This window comes from Theropithecus gelada, chromosome 5 (genome assembly GCF_003255815.1).
Source record: "Theropithecus gelada isolate Dixy chromosome 5, Tgel_1.0, whole genome shotgun sequence".
Classification (NCBI taxonomy): Eukaryota; Metazoa; Chordata; class Mammalia; order Primates; family Cercopithecidae; genus Theropithecus; species Theropithecus gelada.
In genome coordinates, this window is record NC_037672.1 from 85,830,626 (window position 1) to 85,857,619 (window position 26,994).

The following is a 26,994-nucleotide window of genomic DNA, read 5'->3' on the forward strand; positions in this document are numbered from 1 at the left end:
CACAAAACAAAACCACCATCCTGTCATTCTCAGTCACATGGAAGGTGGAGGACATTGTTAATTAAGTGAAATAAGTGAGAAACAGAAAGTTAAACACTGCATGTTCTCACTCATATGTATAAGCTAAAAAAAAGGAAAAAGTAGAAGAGAGGATACGAGAGGCTAGGAAGTGTAGGGGGAAGGGAGCAATAGGGAGAGCTTTGCTAAAGGATACAAAATTATAGCTAGATAGGAGGAAGAAGTTCCTAGTATTCTCTACCACTGCAGGGTGACTGTAGTTAATATATGGCTTCAAATGTCTAGGAAGAGGATACTGAAATGTTCCCAACACAAAATGATAAATGTTTAAGATGATGGATATACTAATTACAATGATCAGATCACAATACATGTATTGAAATATCACTATGTACCTCATAAATATGTACATTGTATGTCAATTTTTTAAGTTAAAAAAATTTTTAAAGACCACACTTCAATTGCAGATTTTCTGATGTATTTGGTCTGATGTAGGGGTTCAGACATCAGTTTTTTGTTAAAATTCTCCAGATAACTACAATGTGCAGGTATGGTCAATAACCATTGGCCCAAGAAGATAATGACATAAAAAGGTTGATGACAGAACTAATGGTAGATAGTAAGCCACTTGCTAAAATCTTCTAAGAATTAGGGAGAGAAGTATGAGATCACTTGTATGATGAATTACAATAAGGTAGGGTAACAGGTGTCATAGTCTAATGGGAGTCAATGTGCTCAACAAAGAGCATTTGCAAGTGAGAAGAGAGTATATTCATACACACACACGTTTAACCATTTTGTGGACGGATAACGAAAATAAACTTTGACTACATTTCTTATTATTTTGAACTAAATGGAAATAAAAGTCAGTTAAGAAAGGTGCCTGGCACCTACGTTCAGGGATTTGCCTATATCTCACCATGATAAAGTTTGATTTGAATAAATTTAATTTTAGAATTAAGAATATTGCTAATATAAAATTATAAAAACCTTACTTGTAAGAAAGAGAAAATAAATTGACTAGAAAGTTTATTGGCAAATCTAGGTCAAGCTCCATAATTTAAAATTATTTAAAACAAAATTAAAAACATCTATAAAAAGTGAGAACATTCAGTATTTTAAGATAAAACTGTTTTTCAAAAAAAATCATGGTTATGAAAACAACAATTTGGCAGACTATACATTTTTAAATTATAGAAAACATTAAAAATAAAATATCTAACAAAAATGTCTTGGTGTTGTTTTGGGGGAAAAGGTGGGGACAAATATTTTTTATTTTATTTACATATATTTTTTAAAAGATGTCCATATGGTATTGCAAACAGTCCCACGTCTCTTGTATTTTGCTATAATATATGAATTCACACATATGAATTCACACAAAGGAGATGGGATACATAAAATTACAAAGGCGGTAGAAAAGCAAACCAGCCCACATCCTAATACACACTAAAAAGGTCATACTTCAGATATATACGGCATATTAGTTTTAGAAAAAGAGCACTGCCCACCCCCAGGTACACACACACACACACACACTTCACTTTATTAAACCACAAGAGGAAACAAAATATAAATAACTGATCTTTCACTTTCCTATGTTAGTTTTTATGTTTTTCGATCATAATGAAATATATTAAGAACAGATTTTCTGCATGATTGATTTTTGTATCTGACATTCTTTTCTGTACTTCTGTTGTTTCATTAACATAGGTATACACCCAAATTCTTTAAAATTACAACTTTGAAAATTAATTATAAAAAGCTATTTTCCATGTATATGCCACAGTTTGGCGTTAAAACGCCATTTTGGGGAACTGGTAAATTATAACACACAGGTTTAGAAGAAAAAGAGTGGTATCACTGAATGTATACTGGAATTTAACAAAATGTTTTACTGTATTTGCCTCATACACTTTTTTTTTTTTTTTTCTGAGACAGAGTCTTACTCTGTCACCCAGGCTGGAGTGCAATGGTGCAATCTTGGCTCACTGCAACCTCCACCTCCCGGGTTCAAGCAATTCTCCTGCCTCAGTCTCCCAAGAAGCTGGGATTACAGGTGCCCGCCATAAAGCCTGGCTAATTTTTGTATTTTTAGTAGAGACGAGTTTCACCATGTTGCCCAGGCTGGTCTCAAACTCCTGACCTCAGGTAATCTACCCGCCTTGGCCTCCCAAAGTGCTGGGATTACAGGTGTGAGCCACCGCACCCGGCCTACCCATATACTTTTATACTTTGAAACCTTAGATTAATACACTGAGGAATTTTATTTCCTAGAAAAATGCCCCAAATTTCCGTTCTATTGTTTTATACAAAATTCTGCATATAGCTTTTAGTTTGCTTTTGATAGAATCTGTGTTACACAGAGAGTCCATGTGATGATAGTTAAAATAATATTTTACATAATATATAAATGTTTCTTTCTCATCATAGTTCTTCTAGATGGCAATAACACATTATATATGGTAATCATTATTTTACCAAGATCTCTGCTATTATAAGACCAGACCTGAATATATTCCCCTTGACAACAGACAGTATATCTATGAAATAATTTTAAGAAAAAGTTAAGCATGACAGCATAGCATCAAAGTTGATCATTCTTTGTGAATACATTAAGATATGGGCTAAACATAGGCATGAAAACTAAAAACAAGTACTGTAAGAATATTTACATACATATATCATGGGTTATTAAGAAACAGATTATTAAAGAATAATGTGAATACATTATATTAATTCACAGTATAAACATACTTCTAGTAATTTAATTCATGAATAAAAAAACATAGATATAACATTAGGCACTATTAATACATATTCTTGTTCTGTCATATATATGAAAATATACATACAGATATAGTTCTTTTAAACCAAACTTTTTAACATATTCACTGATTTAAATAAAAGTTGACAGAGGTAGAATTTGTGTCCATGTTCATGATTTTCAGCAACAAGTACTTCAAATATTTCATTACTGTTCTGTTCTTCTAAAAATCCACATAGGAACTCATTGAAAACCATTATTCTGAAAGGCGGGAAATTGAAAAGTGGGTTAAGAGAAAAATGATGAAGTTATTCAACATATTCATAAAAAACTGAAATTCAGTAATGTTTTAAATGAAATTATAGAATCTAATAAAACTCTGTGACCAGTTACATTTAAGAAGTACTGTTCTACTTCTTAAAATTCAAGTACTGTTTTATTCATTGTACTTTATTCACTTATTTATTTATTTATTTATTTAGAGACAGGTTCTTGCTGTGTTACCCAGGCTGGAGTGCAGTGGCATGATCATAGCTCACTGCAGTCTTGATCTTCTGTGCTCAAGTGATCCTTCTGCCTCAGCCTCCAAAGTAGCGGGAACAACAGGTGCACATCACCATACCTGGCTTCTTTTTTTGGTATTTAGTAGAGACAAGGTCTTACTATGTTGTTTAGGCTAGTCTCAAACTCCTGAGCTCAAGTGATCCTCTCACTTTGGCCTACCAAAATGCTGGGATTACAGGTGTGAGCTACTCTGCCTGGCTTATACTTTTGTTTAAAAAAGTGATTTTTGTTTATTTATATGTCTCTGTATTTTATGTTTCCTCCATGAATCTGTGTGATACTGCATTATAATAAGAAATACAAACTGGGTGCAGTGGCTCATGCCTGTAATCCCAGCACTTTGGGAGGCTGAGGCAGGAGGATCGCTTGAACCCAAGAGTTCAGGACCAGTCTGGACAACATAGTGAGACCCAATATCTATTTAAAAAAATACAAAAATTAGCTGGGTGTGGTGGCACACACCTGTAGTCCCAGCTACTCAGGAGGCCAAGGTGGGAAACTGCTTGAGCCCAGGAGTTCAAGGCTACAGTGAGCTCTGATGGCACACTGCACCACTCCAGTCTGGGCAACAGAGCGAGACCGCGAGACCTTGTCTCTTAAAACAAAAAAAAAATACACACAGAAATATGGTCATATGTTCCATAATGATATTCTGGTCAATGACAGACTGCATAAAAGGCTGTGGTCCCAAAAGATTATAACAGAACCAAAAATTTCCTATTGCTTAGTATTTAGTATGCTATGCTTTTAATCATTATTTTAGAGTGTACTCTTACTCATTAAAAAATAAAAGTGAACTATAAAACAGCCTCAGGCAGGTCCTTCAGGAAGTATTGCAGAAGAAGGCACTGTTATCACAGGGGAGGACAGCTCCGTAAACATTATGTCCCTTGAATACCTTTCAGTGGGGCACCATGTAGAGGAAGGAGACAGTGATATTGATGATCCTGACTCTTTGTGGGCCTAAGATAATGTGTGTGTTTGTGTCATTGCTTTTAGCAAAAAACTTTAAAAAGTAAAACAAAAGATTAATTTCATAAATAGAAAAAAAGCTTATATAATAAGAATATAAAGAAAAAAACATTTCTGTACAGCTATGAAATCTGTTTGTGTTTTAAGCTAAGTGTCACTATAAAAGGGTCAAAAAGTTAAAAAAAATTAAAAAGTTTATAAAGGAAAAAAGTTATAGTAAGCCAAGTTTAATTTATTATTGGAGAAAATTAAAACAATAAATTTAGTATAGCTAAGTATACAGTGTTTATAAAGTCTATAGCAGTGAACAGGAATGTCCTAGGCCTTCACATTCACTCACCACTCACTCACTGACTGACCCAGAGCAACTTCCAGTCCTGCAAGCTCCATCTGTGGTAAGTCCCCATATAGGTGTACCATTGGTTATCTTTTAAACTGTATTTTTACTGTACGTTTTCTATGTTTAGATGCACAAATACCACCGTGTTACAACTGCCTACAGTATTCAGTACAGTAACATGCTGTACAGATTTATCGCCTAGGAGCAAGAGGCTATACGATACAGCCTGGGTATGCAGTTGGCTATATACCGTCTAGGTTTGTGTAAGTACATACATTCTATGACATTTGCGCAATGAAAACACCTAAAACAAATTTCTCAGAACATATCCCTTGTTGTTAAGCAATGCGTGACTGTATATATTGGGTCTCTGCCCCTGGTTCTTGGTCCACAGCTCCTTGTAATCTCCACAGTGATAACTGTGTCTTTTGCAAGCAAATGAGATGACTGGTGGCTAGGGGCCCCTAGACAGCTTCAGGACAGGAGCTGATCACCACAAAGTCCAAAGCATGATTAGAGAATTGGGCCACTGACCCCACACCTCAACCTCCAAAAAGAGGAGAAGGGCTGAAGGTTGAGTTTATCACCAATGGCTAATGATTTAATCGATCATGCCTACTTAGTGATACCTGCATAAAACCTCCAAAAACTGGGTTCAGGAATCTTTCAGATAGCTGAACACTTGGTGATGCTTAGAGGGTGGTGCGCCATGAGAAGGCACAGAAGCTTTGAGCTGGTTTCCTAATAATTTGCCCTATGCATCCCTTCCATTTGCCTGTTAATTTGTATCCTTTGTAATAGCCTTTTCAATGAGCAGGTAAATGTAAAATGTTTCCCTGAGTTCTGTGAGCTGCTCTAGCAAATTAATAGAATGTGATGAGGGGGTTGTGGAAACTTCATCAGTCAGAAGCACAGATCACAACCTGGGACTTGATTGGCATCTGAAGTCAAGGGGAAGGGATTTGTGGGACTGAGCTCTTAATCTGTGGGATCTGACACTATCTCCAGGCAGATAATGTCAGAATTGAGTTAAATGTTGAAACTGAGATCAGTTGGTGTCTGCTGGAGAATACGGTGCCTGAAGTGGTGTGCTGAGTGGTGTACGAGAATTGGAAAAACAGTTTTGTTGGTTTTTCCTACTCAAATAGCATGCATTAGATATGATAGTCAAAAAAGAAAGAATAAAAGTTGGATTATATATTTTAAGTATTAAGAGACACTAATCTGAGATGCCATTTTATAGTTGAGCAATTCATTTTTTTTTTCCTTGAGCAATTCATTTCTGAGTGCTTGGGGAAATCCCTTAAAATTAGTTTTGGTGACAATATTTAGAAAATATGAGTGGAAATGGATTAGTAAATAACAATCTCAACATACCTCAAAAATTAATTGCAAATTATTACAAAGTTATAAATTACGAGTTTGTTAATGGTTATAGAAGTTTTCTAATCCGCATGTACTAGAATCATTGAAATTTTAAAAAATGGAAAATAACAAGTGTTGGTGACGATGTGGAGAACAGGAACCCTCATGCATTGTTGGTGGAAATATAAAATGGTGCAGCATGTGGAAAACAGTTTGGCAGTCCCTCAGAAAGTTTAACAGAATTGCCACATGACCCAGCAATTCTAGTCTTAGGTATATACCAAAAGATTTGAAAACAAGGACTAAAACAGATACTTATACACCAATGCTCACAGTAGCATTATTCACAATAACCATATGGTAGAAACAACCCAAGTGTCTTTAACTGATGAAAGGATTTTTAAAATGTGGTATATCCTACATCTGGATGAACCTGGAAAATATTATTCTAAGTGAAATAAGCCAGACACAAAAGAACAAATGTATGATTTCACTTATATGAAAATGTAAAATAGGCAAATTCATAGAGACCAGAAAAGTAGATTTGAAGTTACTAGGAGCTGGGAAGGTGAGGTCTGGGGATTGGAGAGTGATTGTTTAATGGGTACAGAATTTCTGTTTGGGGAGATAAAAAAATCTTAGAATTAGATAGTGGTGATGGGTGTGGTGCCTCTAGTCCCAGCCACTCCCGAGGCTGAGGCAGGAGGATTACTTGAGCCCAGAAGTTTGAGGTTTCAGTGAGCTATGATCATGCCACATCCTTCCAGTGGCAGAGTGAGACCCTGGCTCAAAAAACAAAACAAAACAAAAATGCAATGTCTAATTCATCACAGTTTTAGGGATTGCAGGAATCTACGTTCCACATCAGTAGTTCTTACAGTGCAGTCTGGGGATCCCTGAGAGTCCCCAGTACTCTTTCAGGGACTCTACAAAGTCAAGCTTATTTTCAAAAACCAAGGAATTATTTGCCTTTCACTCTTATTTTCTTACAGGTCTACAGTTGAGTTTTTCCAGAGCTACATGACGTGAAGAGACAGAAGTAAATATTTTAGATTTGTGGGCCACAGGGTCTGTCAAAAGTACTCAACTCAGCCACTGCAGTAAAGCAGTCTTAGACAATCTGTTAACAAATGGGTGTGGTTGTGCTCCAATAAAGCTTAATTTACACAAATAGGCAGTGGTATGGATTTGGCTTGCAGATCCTAGTTTACCAACCAACCCCTGATCTAAACTGCAGCTATGAATCAAACATGAGAAAATGTCTGTGTCACACTCTTACAAGGCTTTGTAACAAGAAGGTGAACCAACACTGGATCACATGAAAATAACACAGCAATTCAAGAAGGACACAGTGACTACAGTGAACACTGAGAAGTGGTCCTCAAGGTGAAAGAGAAAAATAAATGCCTTAATCAAACACAAAAGCAAAAGCAGAGCAATCAGGAATCATTTAAACCTAGGTTCTACAAACATGAGGGCATCAGTATATTAAAGAACAGCACATAACTAATGTTCACAATGAGGATTCTGAGTCAGAGGAAATGTTTAATTATCTTCTATATATTTCTATCAAAAGAGGCAAAGAAATGTATCAATTTAAACAAGACTGGGATAACTATTTCTGTCAATGAGTATGCATTTTCACAGTCACTACCTGTCAAAGCCTGGGTCTGACTCACGTTTCTTTCCCATTCATTCCCATCTCCAGTGAATCAGCACGTCCCTTTGATCCTTCCTCAGTCAAATGCGTCCTAGCACTTTACAACTACTCTGGAAAACAGTTTTGCCATATCTACTAGAGCTTGAACATACATATATCCAATGATCCATCAATTTCACTTCTAAGTATAACCATAGCACTATTTGTAATAGTCCAAACTGGAAACTACCAAATGATTATCAAGAGAAGGAGGAGTAACTGAATTGTAGTAAGTTTCCATAATGGCATTCCATACACAGCAACAAGACTGAACAATCTACAAGTACACACAACAATACGTACTGCTGAGAAAAAGAAGCCAGGAACATGATTTCATTTACAAAATGTCTAAAAGTAAGCAAAGAGAAATCTACACTTTTAACAGTCAGGACAGTTACTTTTAGACCAGGGCTTATGACTGACACCCAAGAGAGGTTAGTTTGTTTTGTTTTATTTTGTTTTTTTTGAGATGGGGTTTTTCTTTGTTGTCCAGGCTGGATTTGAACTGGGCTCAAGTAGTCCTCCGACCTCAGTCTCCTGTGCCAGGCTTTATATTTTATTTTATTTTTTTGAATGGAGTCTCACTTTGTCATCCAAACTGGAGTGCAGTGGCGCGATCTGGGCTCACTGCCACCTCTGCCTCCTGGGTTCAAGCAATTTTCCTGCCTCAGCATCCCGAGTAGCTGGGACTACAGGCGTGCGCCACCATGCCCAGCTAATTTTTCTATTTTTAGTAAAGACAGGGTTTCACCATGTTGGCCAGGCTGGTCTTGAACTCCTGACCTCAAGTGATCCACCCACCTCAGCCTCCCAAAGTGCTGGGATTACAGAGGTGTGAGCTACCACGCCTGGCTTGTTGTTTTTTCGATTTTCATGCAGGTTACCTGGATGTGTTCAATTTGTTCATTGAAAAACTTCATTGAACTATGTATCTATGATACGGTACCTTTCTGTATATATATCATAGTTTACTTTAAAAATTCAGTCCTAGTTTTCAATATTATGATACTAATCCTGAACTACTATACTGCTTATTTCATACCACTTACTGGACTCTCTACCTCTAGTTCCTATCCTTTCCAATATGGTTGAAAGACAGGTGTGAAATTAATCTACCAGAAACAGCTCTTTCATCTTGACCCTTCCCTTGTACCCATCCTATACGTAGAAGGACTGACCTTCATGGTTTCCCTTGACTTACAGAATAAAGTCTATAATCTCTAATTTAGCTTCACATTCAATATAATACTCTATATATTCCACTCTAAGTTCCAAACCTTTCTCCCTCATTATTGCCCCACAGCCTGCCCTTCCTGCCAGGTTGGGACTACTGTGCCATGTGTACTCCTGTTTCTATGCTTTGTCTACATTTTTACTACCTATTATTTGTAGCTTGAATTTAGCCCTTCATCAAAGAATATCCTGTGATAGCTCATATTGTCATTTAACGTTATGCTGTAGATGTCTTCTCTTTTTAAATTCGGGTATAATTTACATACGATAAAATGCATGGGCCAGCCTGTAGTCCCAGCTACTCAAGAGGCTGAGGTGCGAGGACTGCTTGAGCCTGGGAGTTTGAGGCCAGCCCAGGCAAGATAGTGAGAACCCTTTTTTTTTTGGAGATAGTGGCTTGCTTTGTCATGCAGACTGGACTGTAATGGTGCAATCGTAGTTCACCGCAGCCTCAGCCTTCTGAGTTCAAGCCATCCTCCTGCCTCAGTATCCTCCCCCACCCCCTAGCAGCTGGTAGCTGGGACTACAGGCGTGTGTCACCATGCCTGGCTAAGTTTCGTATTTTTTGTAGAGATGGGGATCTCACTATGTTACCCAGGCTTGTCTCAAACTCCTAGCCTCAGGTGATCCTCCAGCCTCAGCCTCCCCAAAGTGCTGGGATAACAGGTGTGGGCCACTGTGTCTGGCCGAGACCCCATCTCTTCAAGAAAAAAAAAAAAAAAAGCACACACTGTAAATGGTCAGTTTTATGAATTTTTACAATTGTATATCCCCACATAACTACTATGACCAAGATACAGAACTTTTCCATTACTCCAGGAAGTTCTCCTGGACGCCTTTCCAGGCAATCTCCCCTCTCCCGATGAAGAAAACAACTTTCTGAATTTTTACAACCGCAGATTAGTTTTGCCTGTCCTTGGTGTTACATACATACCTTTCTGATAATTACGCATTTATATGTTCAGGAGAATGTGAAGGAGACCTCAGAGTGGAACTAAGGGGTGGTGTAGGAAGACCATGTCGACGCATCTCTTGGATTGCTCGTTCTCTATTAGTAAAGATCAAACAAGAGAGAGAGAAACGCAAGCACAAGGAAAAATAAAATAGTAGTATACAAATATAATAGTTATTAGCAAATTTGTAATAAATTATTTAATTAGTATTATTATTAAATTTAAATCCTATGTTTTTGTACAATTTTTAAGTAGTGGATAAAAGATTTCAATTAAAAAATTAAATATTATATGTACAGTGAGGAGCATTTTGCTTCTAAGGTATTATTTTAATGACAGCCTGCTATTCTGACATGGTTATAACATAATTGCTTTGAACAATCTCTTATAGTACATATTCTTTAAATTGAAATCTTTTATCCACTACTTAAAAATCATACAAAGACATAGGATTTAAATTTAATAGTAATGCTAATATACTAGTTACACTAATTATATATATACTAATATACTTATTCTATATACACCATATACTATAACACTAATGTACTAATTACATATAATATATAAGATAATATATAATATATAATACATATATGTAAATACATTATAAAATATATAATACAATATATATTATAAAATATATAATACAATATATAATATATTATAAAATATATAATATGCAATATATATTTTATAAATATATATTATAAAATTGCTTTGAACAATCTCACAGTACATATTTTAATTGAAATTTTTTATCTACTATTTATATATTATATGAGATATATTCTATATATTTATGTATTACGTAATATATATTAGTATATTATATGTTATGTATTATAATATGTATCTCATATATATAATATAGATTAGTATATATTTTAATTATAATACATATTATATATAGTGAAAATAAATAGGATACCAACTGAACACACAGATAGACACACACAAACACTAGATGATGAGATGTTAAACTCAAAAAGGCTAATGGTGAGTATGGAGGGCAAAAATTTACAGATAAATTTTCTTCTTTATACTTAAAAAAATTATAACAAACCTGTTTAATGTGTTCTTAAAAATTAAATGCCTACATGCTAGGCCCTTCTGTGGGATTTGGTTCTGGTAACCACCCTTGGCTTTCATGACACTACATTTCCTGGTTCTCTTTCTACCTAGATGATCTTTCCTTAGCTGTGTTACTGGATCCTTTTCTCCTGCCTATACTTTGATGTTCCCCATAACTAGGTTTACTCGTTCTTCTTTTGTTTTTTTTTTTTTTGTGTGTGACAGTCACTTGCTCTGTTGCCCAGACTCAAGCACAGTGGTACAATTATACCTCAAACTCCTAGGCTCAAGTGATCCTCCCACCTCATCCTCCTGAGGAGCTGGGACTACAGGTGCACACCTTCATGCCCAGCTAATTTAAAAAATGTTTATAAAGATAGGGGTCACACTATGTTGCCCAGGCTGGGCTTGAACTCCTGGCCTCAAGCGATCCTCCTGCCTCAGCCTCCTGAGGAGCTGGGACTACAGGTGTGCACCTTCATGCCCAGCTAATTTTTTAAATGTTTTTAGAGATAGGGGTCACACTATGTTGCTCAGGCTGGTCTTGAACTCCTGGCCACAAGTGATCCTCCTGCCTCAGCCTCCCAAAGTGCTGGGATTACAGGCACGAACCACCATGCCAGGCCTACCATATCATCTTGCACATATAGCTAGCCTTCTCCCATCTTCCTGCCTCAAAATTCCCAAAAGTCAGATTGGAAAGAATCTATTGTCTCTATTATGCTTGCCTTCCCTGTGTCTGGGTCTGTCCCCACCAAGAATGGGGATTATGTTGCCATCTCCTTTGTGGGCTATTTATAGTCTCTGGACTAGACTCTTTCTGCCTTGAGCTCTTCAGTGTCTGAGATTTCTAATTAGTTCGGTGCTTCTCAAGATTTCTTCATTATTACTCTCCCAAAGGAACTTTTCTAGACTTTTTCCTCCCCAGATTATCCCTCCACCCCATGAAATTTTAATACACTGCTTATGTCCTGGCCCTTTGGAGGGACATAAACCATTCTACTAACTTATACTACCTAAAATTTTTTTGCTACCTCTATCCCCTACCCCCAAGAAACAATTTCTTCCTTTGGAGGACGGGAGGTAATATTGCACCCATGAGAATGTATGATGTAGGTGGATAGTAAAGAGCAAGAAAGACATGGTCATGAGGCTCAAGGTTTCATTGAGGCCTAGAGGCAAAGAAAAAGGGGAGGAACTGTGGGGAGGTCTATAACCCTGGACAATAGAAAGCTTGATTTAGGACTTCTGATTTGCAGAGAATTTAAGTTATCACTAAGAAATGGAAATCATTATATATGTATAGTTTAGTACATTCAGAAACTAGATCTTCTAAATTACAAGAAATTATCAATCCTGCTTTCCTGTCTCTGCTGCTACCTAAGGCCTAATTTTTTGTTGGCTGGTTTGTTTTCTGAGACAGGGTCTCACTGTTACCCAAGCTGGAGGGCAGTGGCACGATCACAGCTCATTGCAGCCTCAACCTCCTGAGCTCAATCAACCTTTCCACTTCAGCTTCCTGAGTAGCTGGGACTACAGGCACCCATCATCATGCCCCAGCTAATTTTCAAAAATTTTTTTGTAGAGATGGTGTTTTGCCATGTTGCTCACGCTGATTTCAAATTCGTGGGCTCAAGTAAATCCACCTGCCTTGGCCTCCCAAAGTGCTGGGATTGCACAAGTCCTTTATGAAATTGTAAATATTGATTTCATAGCACACACTTCAAATAGCAAATCACCATAAAGTTTTGATGTAAATAGGTAAGAATAACTCAAAAACTGATCTAACAAGCAACTTGGCCACTATTTGAGAATGAAATCTCAGGAATGCAGACATCTATGGTGTTAACATAGTAGGAAAGAGTAATGGAAGAAAAGTAACGTGGCAATTGATTTGCAAGTTAGACTTTGATTTAAAGCAGGTCTCTTTCAGGGTTTGTAACACCTGGGGATTAAATTTTTCCTGGGGATTAAATTTTTCAACATAAAGCAAATGAACCAAATTATGAGTGAATATGAAAATTACTAAGCTGTAGGGAATACATTGGAGAGGTTAAGGGTACAGGTTTTAGAATTAAAACCTGTTTGGTTTTACTCTTGGTCCTACCATTTACTATTTATGTGATCTCAGTTTCCTTTATGTAGGCATAATAATAGATTGTTGGTGGGATTAATCAGACACTTATATAGTGTCTGGCCCACATCTGTTAACTGCTGTTACTATCTTCAATATCATTACCTTTATTATGATTTGTATGTGGAACATCCTACTTGAACCATGCATTTCGGAGCTCTTGTACGGATTGTTGTTCCTACTCTACACTCTCTGAAATAACTGTGGGCTCTAATTTTTCCCTACAGAATGCTACAGGAAATATTTATACAACACTTGCTATTTTACCTTATTTTTCAGATTAAACAATTTTATTCAATAAATATTTATAAAGCATCTGCTATGTAATACTTGCTATTTTAGTTACTGTAGAGCTGTTATCGTCCCCAGTACTTGTTGCCTTTTTTAAAAGGAAGAATTGCCAAAGAAATGTACTTTATGTATTAGCAAGTTTGCTATTTGTAAGCCATATTAAATACTTTCTGAAGTACGATAGAGAACACATAAAAACACTGTCAAATGTTTAAAAAATTTGTCTTACCGTTCATATCTTTCAGTTGAGATCTGCCTTTTCAGGGCATCATAATCTGTTTGTAACTGTGCCACTTTAGCTCGAAGCATGGTGTTTTCCCGGCTTTGACTAGTTCTTAAAAACAAATTTAAAAATCCAGAAATGAATGTTCTGTTTTGTAAAGTCAAGTGCTGTGGTTTTTTAAATTAATAAAGAGAAGATCAAGACCTTTCAACAAGAATTCTCTAAACTTGTAGAGCTTTTATCACATTTTCTTTTTCATTCCTTTATTTATGAAACATTTACTGAACATCTATTACATACTAAGCACTAAAGCAATGCTAGGGATACAAATTTGAATGGGACATAAACTGTAATATCAAGATGTAAAGTGTCGTCAATGGCTCTTTCTTGACGCTTGCCTTGGAAAGAGAAATATTAATATTTTTAATACCTTTCAAAAGCTCATTCTTCCATGCGTACTCTACCCTGGGTTTCCTTCCCTCTTCCTACAAATACGTCTAAATCCTTCTATTGTAAAAGTATGACATCATCAATCTCTCCCAAAGTAATCAATACACGTAATGTGGGTCAAATCTCATAGCCTTTTTAGAGTCCTTTTTCCTAATCTACAGCATAAAACACAGCCACCTCTTCTTCTCCTGAGAATGCTGTCTTCACTGACTCCTCTGTCCATTCCTCAAATGTAGGTGTTTTCCTAATGTTTTCTCTTCTCATTACTCTGCCACAGTACCACCTCTGTAGTGAAGATATACAGGTCTGCACCTCCCAACACGATGTTTCTCCTGAGCCAGTCTCCTAAATTTCCAAAAGCAGCAGACATATAAGCCAAATATTTTGGTTTTGTACACCCTTCATATGCTTTTTGTTTGTTTGAGACAGAGTCTCGCTCTGTCGCTCAGGCTGGAGTGTAGTGGTGTAATCTCGGCTCACTGCAACCTCCACCTCCTGGGTTCGAGTGATTCTCGCGCCTCAGCCTCCTGAGTAGCTGGGACTACAGGTGTGCACCACCACACCTGGCTAATTTTTTTTTTTTTTTGTATTTTTAGTAGAGATGGGGTTTCACCATGTTGCCCAGGCTGGTCTCAAGCTCCTGAGCCCAGGCAATCCACCAGCCGTGGCCTCCCAAAGTGCTGGGATTACAGGTGTGAGCCACTGCACCCGGCCTATCCTTCATACTCTTAACCTTTCCTCCACTTCAAAAAAATTAAAAAATTATCCTTCACAAGCAATTGTCTTTGCATAAATTGACTTGAGACACTTACAATTTGCTTTCAGAAAGGGTTAACTTCTCCTTAAGTAGCTGGATTTCTGTATCCTTCTCATGGGAGGTTAAGTGAGAATGAAATTCTTTATCTCTGTTTGTAGCCAACAATGATTCGAGGTTTTTAACTGTATGTCTCTCATTTGACAGTTGTTTTTTCAATAGGTCTGACTCTGACTTTACATTTTCTAATTCCACTACAACCTACATGAAAAACAAAGTGAGATTACTTCAGTACAATTTAAATTTACTCTGAAAAAATTACGTATATGACAATATAGCTCTGTGGAACTAGTCATCCATCACTTGTTTCATTTTGGGTATTAGTTAAAGACTATGAACCATTTCTTTAAGTATAAGAAAGACACTTTATTTTCAAAATAATCTTTGTTACTATGGGCTTATTTGGCTATAGGATCTACTCCAATCCTCAAATAGTTTTCAGTCATGGTACCTCGTCAAGAGAGGGTTATTAAGATAAAATCATAAGGGCAATGAGATCCTTCTGGTTGAATATGCTTACTCTGACTACATGATCAAGTCAGTATTGCAGCTTCTCAGTACTTGAAAATAAGGATACTACTAGATGAGTGAAAATTGAAAACAACCATGTTTGAAAACAAACACTAGGTTATTTAAAGTAATGCCTCTGTTTGGGAGTGGCAAATTCTAGCTAAATAGACTTGTTTAATTAAGATTTAAACACCTTGAGATTTTTATCGGGAAAAATATTCTATTTTGGAAGCACTGAACCGTTCAATCCTTCATTCAAGTCTTACTTTTTTTTTTTTTTTTTTTTTTGAGACAGGGTCTCACTCTGTTGCCCAAGCTGGAGCGCAGTGGCACAATCTCTGCTTACTGCAGCCTCAACATCCTGGGCTCAAGTGAACCTTCCCCGCCTCAGCCTCCCAAGTAGCTGGGACTACAGGCACATGCCACATTCCTGACTAATTCTTTGTATTTTTTGTAGAGATGGGATTCTGCCATGCTACCCAGGCTGGTTTCAAACTCCGGAGCTCAAGCAATCTGCCTGACTTGGCTTCCCAAAGTGTTGGGATTACAGGTATAAGCCTTCGTACCTGGCCTCAAGTCTTACTTTTAAACAGAGAAAGAATGTAGTAGGATATGCTCCTAATTTATAATCAGAAAATTCATAATTTCCTAAATAGCCATCTATTCCAAAACAGCACCCACTTTCATCACTACGTTTGCCTGAGAAATCTTGCAAAGAATCAAGCAGTCAAATCTGGTTGTCAAAATCCTGTAGTCAAAAGTAACTACTGTAGGCCGGGCACAGCGGCTCACGCCTATAATCCCAAAACTTTGGGAGGCCGAGGCCAGCAGATCACTCGAGGTTGGGAGTTTGAGACCAGCCTGGCCAACATAGTGAAACCCCATCTCTACTAAAAATACAAAAATTAGCCAGATGTGTCAGCAGATGCCTGTAATCCCTGCTACTCAGGATGCTGAGGCAGAAGAACTGGTTGAACCCAGGAGGCGGAGGTTGTGGTGAGTCGAGATCGCGCCACTGCACTCCACCCTGAACGACAGAGCAAAACTCCATCTCAAAAAAAAAAGTAACTACTCTAAAAGGAAACAAATATATGCATGGTGTGGTGAATGCTAAAGTAAAACAATTAGAGTAGGGTTCAATAAAACAATTTGCCAAGACAATTTCTCTTTCTTACCCTCTCAAACTCAAGGTTTTTGGAATTCAGTTGCTGGGTCATAATATCTTTGCCTGAATCAAGTTTAATGCAAAGTTCTCTAAGAGATGACAAGTCATTTAATACTGTTGCTTTCTCATCTTCTTGATGTCTCAGCTCTTCTTCTAATCGAGACATGGCTTTTGCCATTGATGAGATCTGAGATTCATAAGCATGATGGGCATTTATGTGCTGAAAAAAGAAAAAGAAACAAGTAAAAAGTTAAAATAACCCAAACATTTTAAGAACCTGAATGTGTACAGCCAACAATCTCACTTTAGAAAAATATGACAGTCAATTTTTGCTTATTTTAAAATACTCTCAGGAAGCTGCCTACTATTTAAAGATGACCTATTTAATGCTTAACAAAAGGAATTGTGTATAATTATTAATCATGGTAACTGTGTACCTCATATGTATATTTATATATTTGGAAGATGTAAAAAAGAAAGTTATTGTGTCAGGGGGTTGTGGATATGAGGAATTTTTGAAATTGCATTAAATTTTTCCTTTATACATTATCTTTGTTATAATAATGCCATTTCAAGAAAAAGTAACATATATACATATCACTCCTCAACTGTCTTCAGTTAAATTCTAAATTCCAAAAATGGGGTTTATTTCAAAACTAAATACCCGAAGAAATTTAAATTTAACTTAAATAATAGTAAGTAACTTTTTAATATTTTAATAACTGAAATAATGAAAAAAATTTCAAATACTGATACATTTTTTTAAGAAGAATCCACAGTTGAAATTTCTCACAATTTGAATTATGAGTAATAAATACAAACTGATATAAACTCTACTTCTGGGTTTTGGGAAGAATTCTGCATTTGAAAAATAAAATTATTGCAACAGGCTATTAAAATGGTCGGGTACAGTGGCTCACGTCTGCAACCCCAACACTCTGGGAGGCTGAGGCGGGAGGATCACTTGAACCCAGGAATCTGAAACCAGCCCGGCCAACATAGTGAGAACCTGTCTACAAAAAAATACAAAAATTAGCTGTGTGGTGGCACATGCCTACAGTCCTTGCTACGTGGGAGTCTGAGGCGGGAGATCACCTGAGCCCAGGAGTTCAAGGCTGCAGTGAGCTATGGTCAAGCCATTCCACTCCAGCCTGGCCGACGGTGCAAGACTCTGTCTCTTAAAAAAAAACTCCACGAATCCACACTGAAAATCTAATATTGTGCTGTGAAGATTCAATCAACTTCAACAATCGCAGAAAAGTATTTAGATTTTTTAATGCATTACTAAAAGCTCCCCTAAACAAATACTTTATTGTGAAATTGGCTTATACTTTAGTAAAAGCTAATTTCATATACTACATAAGAACACGAACAATAATAAAAAACAAAATAATTGAAGATTAGTTGAGAATAGTTGCTGAAAAACTCTTCTGAAGGTTGAAAAGGATTCCTTTAACTAGTTATTATACTCTTCTTAACAGAAAAACTTTTAGAGACAGTGTATTAGTTCCCTAGGGCTGCTGTAACAAACTACCACAAATGAGGTGTTTAAAAAAAAAAACAGAAATTTATCCTTTCACAGTTCTGGAGGCTGGAAGTCCAAAATGTGGGTGTTGGCAGGGCTGGCTCCTTCCAGAGCTTCTGTGGGGGAATCTGTCCCATGCCTCTCTCCTAGCAACTGGTGGATACTGCCAGGGCTTGGGGTTCACTGACTTGTAGACATATCACTCCAATCTCCGCCTCAATCTTCACACAGCCTTCTCTGTATATACGTATCTAAATTTCCCTCATCTTTGAAGGACACCCATCATTCTCTGGGTTAAGGCCTGCCTTAACCCAGCACAACCTCATCTTAACTTGTTCATATTTGCAAAAACCCAGTTTCCAAATAAGGTCATGTTGACAGATACGGGGGGTTAGGATTTCAACGTATCTTTCTGGTGAACACAATTCTCCTACCCTCTGGTCCCCCAAAATTCATGTCCTTTCCATATACAAAATACATTCACTCCATCCCAACATTCTAGCATCAACTCTAAACCCAAAATCTCATCTAAGCACCATCTGAATCACATATGGGTGAGACTCTGAATATGGACCACATTGGGACAAAATTCTCCTCCATGTACAGACCTATCACACTGGAAAACAAGTAAACTGCTTCCAAAATAAAATGGCGGGATAGGCATACAATAGACAGTCCCACTGTAAAAGGGAGAAAATAAAGGAATAAAGGAGTTACTAGTCCAAAGTCAGTCTGCAACCAAGCAGGCCGAATCCATTAGATTTCAAAACCCAATAATAATCATTTGTGCCTTGTTTATCTGGTGCTCTGTCCTCTGAGCCAGCCAGGGTGGCCCCACCCTGTGTCCCACAGGGGCAGTGGCCTTGCCCTCTGAAACCAAGGAGACAGACAGTAGCTCCATCATCTGGACCTGTCTGGGCTTGTGGTGGTAGCCACAGCCCCACCAGACTCTGAGCTGCCCTTGGTGGCCTTGCTGGTCTCTGAGCTACCCTTAGAGTCATTCTGTCCTTTTTTTGAAGGTGAACTAGCAGCCAACTAGCTCTGTTGGTCTGTTTTCTGCTAGTAGGATCCCAGAAGTCCAATAGCCTTCCTTCATTTCATCCCATTTCTGCTTCTTTCAGTCAAAGCTGGCAGTGATTCTGCTGAGATGACTGATTGGATTCATGAGTCACATATCTAATCTCTTCACCAAGAGGTTTTCTAGTCACACTCTACAGCATACTGTCTGGATAGGCTAAGAATTTTCAAAATCATCAAGTTCTGGTTTCTTTCCTTTTTGTTTTATTGAGACAGGGTCTCACTTTGTCACCCAGGCTAGAGTGCAGTGCCACAATCTCGGCTCACTGCAGCCTTGACCTCCTGGGCTCGGTCCCCCAAGTAGCTGGGACTACAGTCACGTGCCACCAGGTTCAGCTAATTTTTTTGTATTTTTTGTAGAGACGGGGTTCTGCCATGTTGTCCAGGCTGGTCTCGAACTCCTGAGTGTAGTTTTTTGGTGGATACAGGTGGATTGCTTGAGCGATCTGCCTGCCCTGACCTTCTAAAGTAGTAGGATTACAGGTGTCAGCTACCACGCCCGGCTTCATGTCTTGGTTTCCTTTTTGCTTTTTAGTTCCTTCCTCCATTTCTCTCTTTCCTCTCACATTTTACTACAAGTAACAAGGAGAAACCAGGCTGTCTCTTCTGCACTTTGCTTGGAAATCTTCTCAGCTAAATATCTGAGTTCATCCCTTATAAATTCTACTTTTCTCCCAACAGTAGACCATAACTTAGCCAAGTTCTCTGTCACTTTATAACAAGTAACATCTTTTCTCAACTCTTTCTGAGACATCACCAGAGGAAACATTCATATTTCTGGCAAAATTCATCCATGACAACATATGTATTCTGTAAATAACAGAAGTTTTCTTTACAGCTCTCACTTCTTCTGAGTCTTCATCACAATTGCCTTTAATGTCCATATTTCTACCAATGATCTCTTCAAGGCAATCTGGGCTTTTTCTGTCAAGCACTTCAAAACTCTTTCAGTCTCTACTCATTACCCAGTTCTAAAGCCACTTTAATATTTTCAGGTGTTTGTTGCAGCAGCAAACCACTTTCTGGTGCCATAATCTGTGTTAGTTTCCTAGGGCAGCTATAACAAACTGCCACAAATTGTGTGGCCTAGAAAAATAGAAATTATTCTCTCATAATTCTGGAAGCTAGAAGTCCAAAATTCAGGTGTTGGCAGGTATGGTTCCTTCTGGAGATTCTGAGGCAGAATCTGTTCTTTGCTTCTCTCCTAGTTTCTGATGGCTACTGGCAGTCCTTGACATTCCTTGACTTTTACACATATCACTCTAATCTTTGCCTCCATCTTCATGTGGTGTTCTCTCCTATGTCCAAACATCCATTGTCCTATCCACTATGACCTCATTTTAACTTGACTCCATCTGCAGAAACACTTTTTCCAAATAAGAGACTGGGGGTTGGTACCTCAATATATCTTTTTGGAGACTATAATTCTATCCGCTACAGATAGTCAATACTTTCTCCTGAAAGATAAAAATTATAAGACTACACAAATAAAACAAAAATGATAATAATGGCCAACTATTGTATATCAATCTAACCCTGGGTCCCTATACTTTAACTGAACTCACATTTTTTATTATGAGATTTTTATAGACTGTCTTTATGACAAAATCTTATTTAAATCTACATGCAAAAAAAAAATGGTGGGCTCTTACCTTATATCATTTGTAAAACTTAACTCAAAATAGATCAAAGACCTGAGTATATGAGCTAAAACTATAAAACTCTTTTTAGAAAACATAGGGGAAAAGCTTTATGACACTGGAGTTAGCAATGATTTCTTGGATATGACACCACAAGTATAGGCATCAAAAGAAAAAAATAAATTGGACTTCATTTAAATTGAAAACTTCTGTACATCAAAAACTGTTCAAAAGGCAACCCACACAATGGGAGAAAGTATTTGCAAACCACATATACACTAAGGTATTAATATCCAGAATATATAAAGAACTTCTACAACAATTTAAAACAATCTGATTATAAAAAATGAACAAAGGATTTGAATAAGCATTTCTCCAAAGAAGATACAAAAATCGTTAATAAATAAATGAAAAGATGCTCAACATCACTAACCATTACGGAAATGCAAACCAGAAGCACGAGATACTGCTCCACTCCCATTACGATGGCTCTTATAAAACAAAAAATTAAAAAATTACAAGTATTGGCGAGGATGTGGAGCAACTGGAACCCTCATGCGTTGCTGGTAGAAATATAAAATGGTGTAGCACCATGGAAAAACCACATGGCTATTCTTAAAAAAATTAAATACAGAATTATCATATGATTCAGTAATTCCACTTCTGGGTATACACCCAAAAGAACTAAAAGCAAGCACCTGAACGGATATATTTGTATACCCATGTTCACAGCAGCATTATTCACAACAGCCAAAAGGTGGAACCAAATCAAATGTCTATTGACAGACGAATGGCTAAACAAAAACGTGGTACATACATACAATGAAATGTTACTCAGCCTTAAAAAAGGATGAAATTCTGATACATGCTACACAATACGGATGAACCCTGAGGTAAAGTAAACCATAAGGCTAAGTGAAATCAGTCACAAAAGGACAAATATTGTGTGATTCCACTATATGAGTTACCTAGAGTAATCAAATTCACAGAGATAGAAAGCAGGGTGACAAATAATGGTGACAGTTACATAACATTGTGAATGTACTACTACCATAGAACTGTCTACTTAAAAATGGTTAAAATGTGAAATTTGATGTATGTATCTTTTACTACAAAAAAAGTAATGGGGCTTGTATGAAAATTAAGAGAATGACAGAAATTTACCACTGAACTTGATTTTATCAATGTTTACAACCTCAGGTCAATAAAGTATCTTTGAGGCCGGGCGCGGTGGCTCATGCCTGTAATCCTAGCACTTTGGGAGGCTGAGGTGGGTGGACCATTCAAGGTCAGGAGTTTGAGACCAGCCTGGCCAACATGGTGAAACCCCATCTCTACTAAAAATACAAAAAATTGGCCAGGCGTGGTGGCGCGTGCCTGTAATCCCAGCTACTCAGGAGGCTGAGACAGAAGAATCACTTGAACCCAGGAGGTGGAGGTTGCAGTGAACCGAGATTGTGCCATTGCACTCCAGCCTGGGTGACAGAGTGGGACTCTGTCTCAAAAAAAAAATAAATAAATAAAAAAATAAAAATAAAAATAAAGTATCTTTGAATGTTTTCTGTTTCACCAAATAACATCTTTACAAAACAAATAAATATATTACCTCTTGAATTTCTTTTTCTAATAGCTCCACTCTTTCTCGAAGATGTCTCCTCTCAGTGTCAATAGAAAGAAGTTCCAGTCGAACTGAGCTGCTTTCTCCCTCCGCTTGATGGGCTTTGACCTCCCAGTCTTCAGCACGGTTATGAAGCATCTGAAATCTATCTAACAAATCTTGATTTTCTTTTTCCTGGTTTAATCATAATAAAATTGTTTCTAAATTAGTAACTGTCACTTACTGGAACACCCATGTCATAAACACATACACACACAGAGCATTCTGTTCTAATTTAGGGAGCATTAGTTATCTGTGCAGGTACCACACTAAAATCTATGGGAAAAATAAAGGCAGTAGGCAGGATCTCTACTTTAAAATGTTTAATATCTAATTGTAGAGGCAGAATAAACCAACATGAAAAAGTTAAAAAAAGAAAAACCCTCAGTCTTAAATCCAACCTAAATAGCATTTTTCACCTTGGCAGCCATTAAGCTCTCCCATCGTGACACCTCTGTTATGTATTTATGAACTCTGCTCTTCATTTCTTCTTTTTCTTGCACTGCTGCTTCCAATTCCAATGAGATTTCCTACAAATAAAATAAATTAAAGACAATCTAAAATGAACACACCACCAAATAAATTTTATTTATATTCAAATAATTCCTTTGGAATTGGAGAATAAGATAGAGTAGGACAAAAGGAAAACTGTTCCTAAGTGTTATTTTCACATATTTTTCCTGGCAGATCTCATCTTTTTAAAACTTTTCAGACAGAGTCTCATTCTATCACTCAGGCTGGAGTGCAATGGCGTGATCACAGCTCACTGCAGCCTTGACCTTCTGGGCTCAAGCAATCCTTCCACTTCAGTCCTCCGAGTAGCTGAGACCCCAGGCAAATGTCACCATGCCAGCTAATTTTCTTTTAATTTTCTGAGATGAGATCTCACTATGATGTCCAGCCTGGTCTCAAACTCCTGGGCTCAAACAATCCTCCTACTTTGGTCTCCGAAAGTGCTGGGATTATAGGCGTGAGCTACCACGCCTGGTCTGATCTTGATTTTTTAACCAAACCTTATCACACATTTCCCATAATAGTCCTGATCATGTATCTGGTATTTACACTAAGGGCTAGCTATGGTCAGGGGCTGACATTAAAAAAATTCATATTTCATCAATATGCTTTATGCTGAATAATACTGAAAACAATTTTTTTAAAACATAAAATATTTAAAACAGGAAAATCACTGGTCTTCTCACTATAATCTGTTAGGAAACCAGCACAAACAAAACTAATACCTTTCAGTATTTGTCATTCTAAAACACTCATTCATTTAACTACAGGTATATTTCAGAGCAGACAGAAGTAAGCACAAATAATTAAAACCTATCCTGAGTCTTTAAAACACAGAAACTTTGCTCTGGGAGTGATGCTGATGTCCTCACCCATTGGGTGACAATGATTTCTGACATACAGAATTTCATGCTCTCAGCTTTAGGTTTCCTTGCAACAAAGACCAAAATGGTGAGAAGATCAGTTGCACCCATTAGACACCCTGTGATATATAGCAGCATTCCAAGAAACTTTATTTTTTTAGATGGAGTCTCACTCTGTTGCTCAGGCTGGAGTGCAGTGGCGCGATCTCGGGTCACTGCAACCTCCACCTCCAGGTTCAGGTGATTCTCCTGCCTCAGCCTTCCGAGCAGCTTGGATTACAGGCGCGTACCACCACGCCTGGCTAATTTTTGTATTTTTAGTAGAGATGGGGTTTCACCATGTTGGCCAGGCTGGTCTCAAACTCCTGATCTCAAGTGATCCACCCACCTCAGCCTCCAAAAGTGCTAAGATTACAGGTGTGAGCCACTGCGCCCAGCCTAAGCTACATTTTTTAATACCCTGATAAACACCATTGTCCTTAATGAATTATTTATATCACTTATTTTTATGTAATTAAATTTTAGAAAAAAAATTTAGAGCTTTAATGTTTAGCAAACAATGGATAGTATAAAACTATCAAAATTTATGCATTGTGTTCGTACTTGGTTTTCTCTTGCTATTGTAGCCAGGTCATCTTGCAATCTTCTGTTTTCCTTAAAAGCAATTTCTCTAGATCTTCCTACTTCATCGAGTTCTTTGTGAGCTGCATCAAGCTGGCGCCGGAGGCTGTTTATCTCACGATCTCGATTAACTAATGTTTCTTTTAGCTGGCTGTTAAATGAGTGATGTGAAAATAATAAAGAAAACTTATAAAAACTGTAGTTCATTTAAAAGAAAACTTATGGTCTAAGTATACTTAGAATACAAATATACTGTGATTATAAGAAATTATAACTGCTGCATTAAGATACCTATTAATTAGGTAGAACAGATATTTTAGAGCTCTAACCAATAATTACCTGCAAATGAAGTAAAAAAAAATAAATGTATTAATCCAACAATCAAGTAAACACAGAACACTTTCAAGTGTTAAAAGTTGAATAGCTTGAGCCCAAGAGTTCGAGACCAGACTGGGCAATATAGGGAGACCCCGCTTCTACAAAAAAATTTTTTTAAATTAGCTGAGCGTGGTGGCACATGCCTGTAGTCTCAACTACTCAGAAGGCTGAGGTGGGAGGATCACCTGAGCCTGGGGAGGCCAAGGTTGCCGTGAGTGGAGATCATACCACTACACTCCAGCCTGGGCAACAGAGCGAGACCTTGTTTCAAAAACAAACAAAAAGTAAAGCATAGATTGAATTGGCAAATACTTATTAAATGTCTATATCCCCACTATTATATAAAATGTTAAGGATATGTAAAATAAATAAGCAACTTTTTTCTTGAAGTGGCTTACAATCTGCCTGGAGAGACTAGACATAAAACGTAAAATTTTGTGACAGCGCTCAAGATAGGTTTAGATGGAGAATAAATTCAAGATTGGCTACTAAGTAATTTAAGTTTTAATGATTAGGCTCCAAGTGGCATAATTACAGTAAAAATAAGGAACAAGTAGATATATAGGAGAATAGTTAATAAGACGTAAGTGTTTATATGTGGATGACAGAAAAGGAGAGGTTAAAGAGGATAACATATTTTCAAGCTGGAGACTGAGAAAATGATGCTACCATTGACAAAAATGGGGAAATTGAAAGAGAAATTCTTCTATTGCTACATTGCTACTGAATAGATAAAGCTGTATTCACTGAAAATCTCCTAAAAAGCTGGATGTAATTTCATTAATGACTTACTTCACAGCTGATTCACACTCTGAGATCATTAGCTTCATTTGAGCAACAGTTTTCTCCTATAGAAATTACAAAAATGTGTAAGATTTTAAACCAAAATGTCTTTAGCTAAATTTATATAACTTGTCATACTCATATAGTTCAAATATGCAGCTCAATTATATAAAGTATGCCTAAAACAAAGCTCCAAGTGAACATATCTCCATGTCCCAATCGTACTTCACATACTGGCGTGTTTTGACCTACCCTTGGATAGTTTTCTTGAGTTTGCTTTAATGAGATCTGATAAAATCACATTCTAGAAATAGATAAAATTACATTTTGAAGATTAACATTATTTGAAAAAAATGATATTTAAACATTAGAAAACATGGTCCTGGGTCTTAGAAACTTCTACATGGCCAATAATAATTGCATATTTGGGAAACTTCTGGTTCTAAGATGGTGGTGTAGTCACAAGCTGACTTCATTCCTCACAAAAAAAATCAAAAATAAATATACAATGTTAACATTATCATCAGCACTATCCCAGGACTCAAATACGAGGACAAGTCAGTTCCCGGGCCACAGAGACGTAAAAAACCTCTGAGCACACAATGACAGAATCGAATTTGCACATCTGTGATGTCCGTTCCCTCAATCTGCCTGGCACCAAGTACAAAGGAAAATCTCCTCTAATTCATGGTTTCTACACTGGAAAAAGTGAGATTGAGGTGGACAACCAGCTTTTCTACTATTTTGCGTAATTTGGCAGGAGACCTGTTCCATGCCTCAACACACAGGAAACATCATGGATACCTGAAGGGAGACATGTCCCTGAGGAAACCCAGAGACAAAGTGGTGAGGTAGGACTAACTCCTCATCCCTGGAAACTCTTCTCTGTTACTCGGCCAAAGACAGCAAATCAGAGTGGTAGTTCAGTAACACCATGCTGTAGGAGGTACATTCCACAGGTCCCCTGGGCACAAACCCTTAGCCAGCCCTTCGACACTGCTGGGACATCCCCTTTGGGACCTCCCCCATCCCAGATAGGTAGGGGTCTGAGCATTCACTAAAGCCAAGGCAAACTTGGGCTTTAGCCACCATCTAGTGACAAAAAGGAGGCAGTAACCTATGAAAAAAAGTATAAGAAATTCAATAAAGTTTGAAGAATCTCTAAGCAAACATAACCAATGAAAACCAAAACAAGCCAGGCTGGGTGTGGTGGTTCAGGCCTGTAATCCCAGTACTTTGGGAGGCTGAGGCAGGTGGATCACCCGAGATCAGGAGTTCGAGACCAGCCTGGCCAACATGGTGAAATGCCATCTCTACTAAAAATACAAAAATTAGCCGGGTGTGGTGTTGCATGCCTGTAATTCC

At 37.4% G+C, this 26,994-nt stretch overlaps 1 protein-coding gene across 1 annotated transcript in view; it reads right to left on the reverse strand.

Moving 5' to 3' along the window:
* Window positions 1–1,032: 1,032 nt before the first annotated feature.
* Window positions 1,033–26,994, reverse strand: part of CEP135 (centrosomal protein 135) — an 82,907-nt gene continuing 56,945 nt past the window's right edge. Inside the window, exons 18-26 of the mRNA XM_025385585.1 lie at window positions 25,639–25,694; window positions 24,451–24,619; window positions 22,891–23,001; window positions 22,421–22,606; window positions 16,583–16,792; window positions 14,896–15,098; window positions 13,640–13,744; window positions 9,893–10,006; window positions 1,033–3,046 (exon numbers count right to left, since the gene is read on the reverse strand). Coding sequence (XP_025241370.1) covers window positions 9,904–10,006; window positions 13,640–13,744; window positions 14,896–15,098; window positions 16,583–16,792; window positions 22,421–22,606; window positions 22,891–23,001; window positions 24,451–24,619; window positions 25,639–25,694 — 1,143 coding nt within the window. The 3' untranslated portion in view covers window positions 1,033–3,046; window positions 9,893–9,903. The remainder of the gene's footprint in view (window positions 3,047–9,892; window positions 10,007–13,639; window positions 13,745–14,895; window positions 15,099–16,582; window positions 16,793–22,420; window positions 22,607–22,890; window positions 23,002–24,450; window positions 24,620–25,638; window positions 25,695–26,994) is intronic.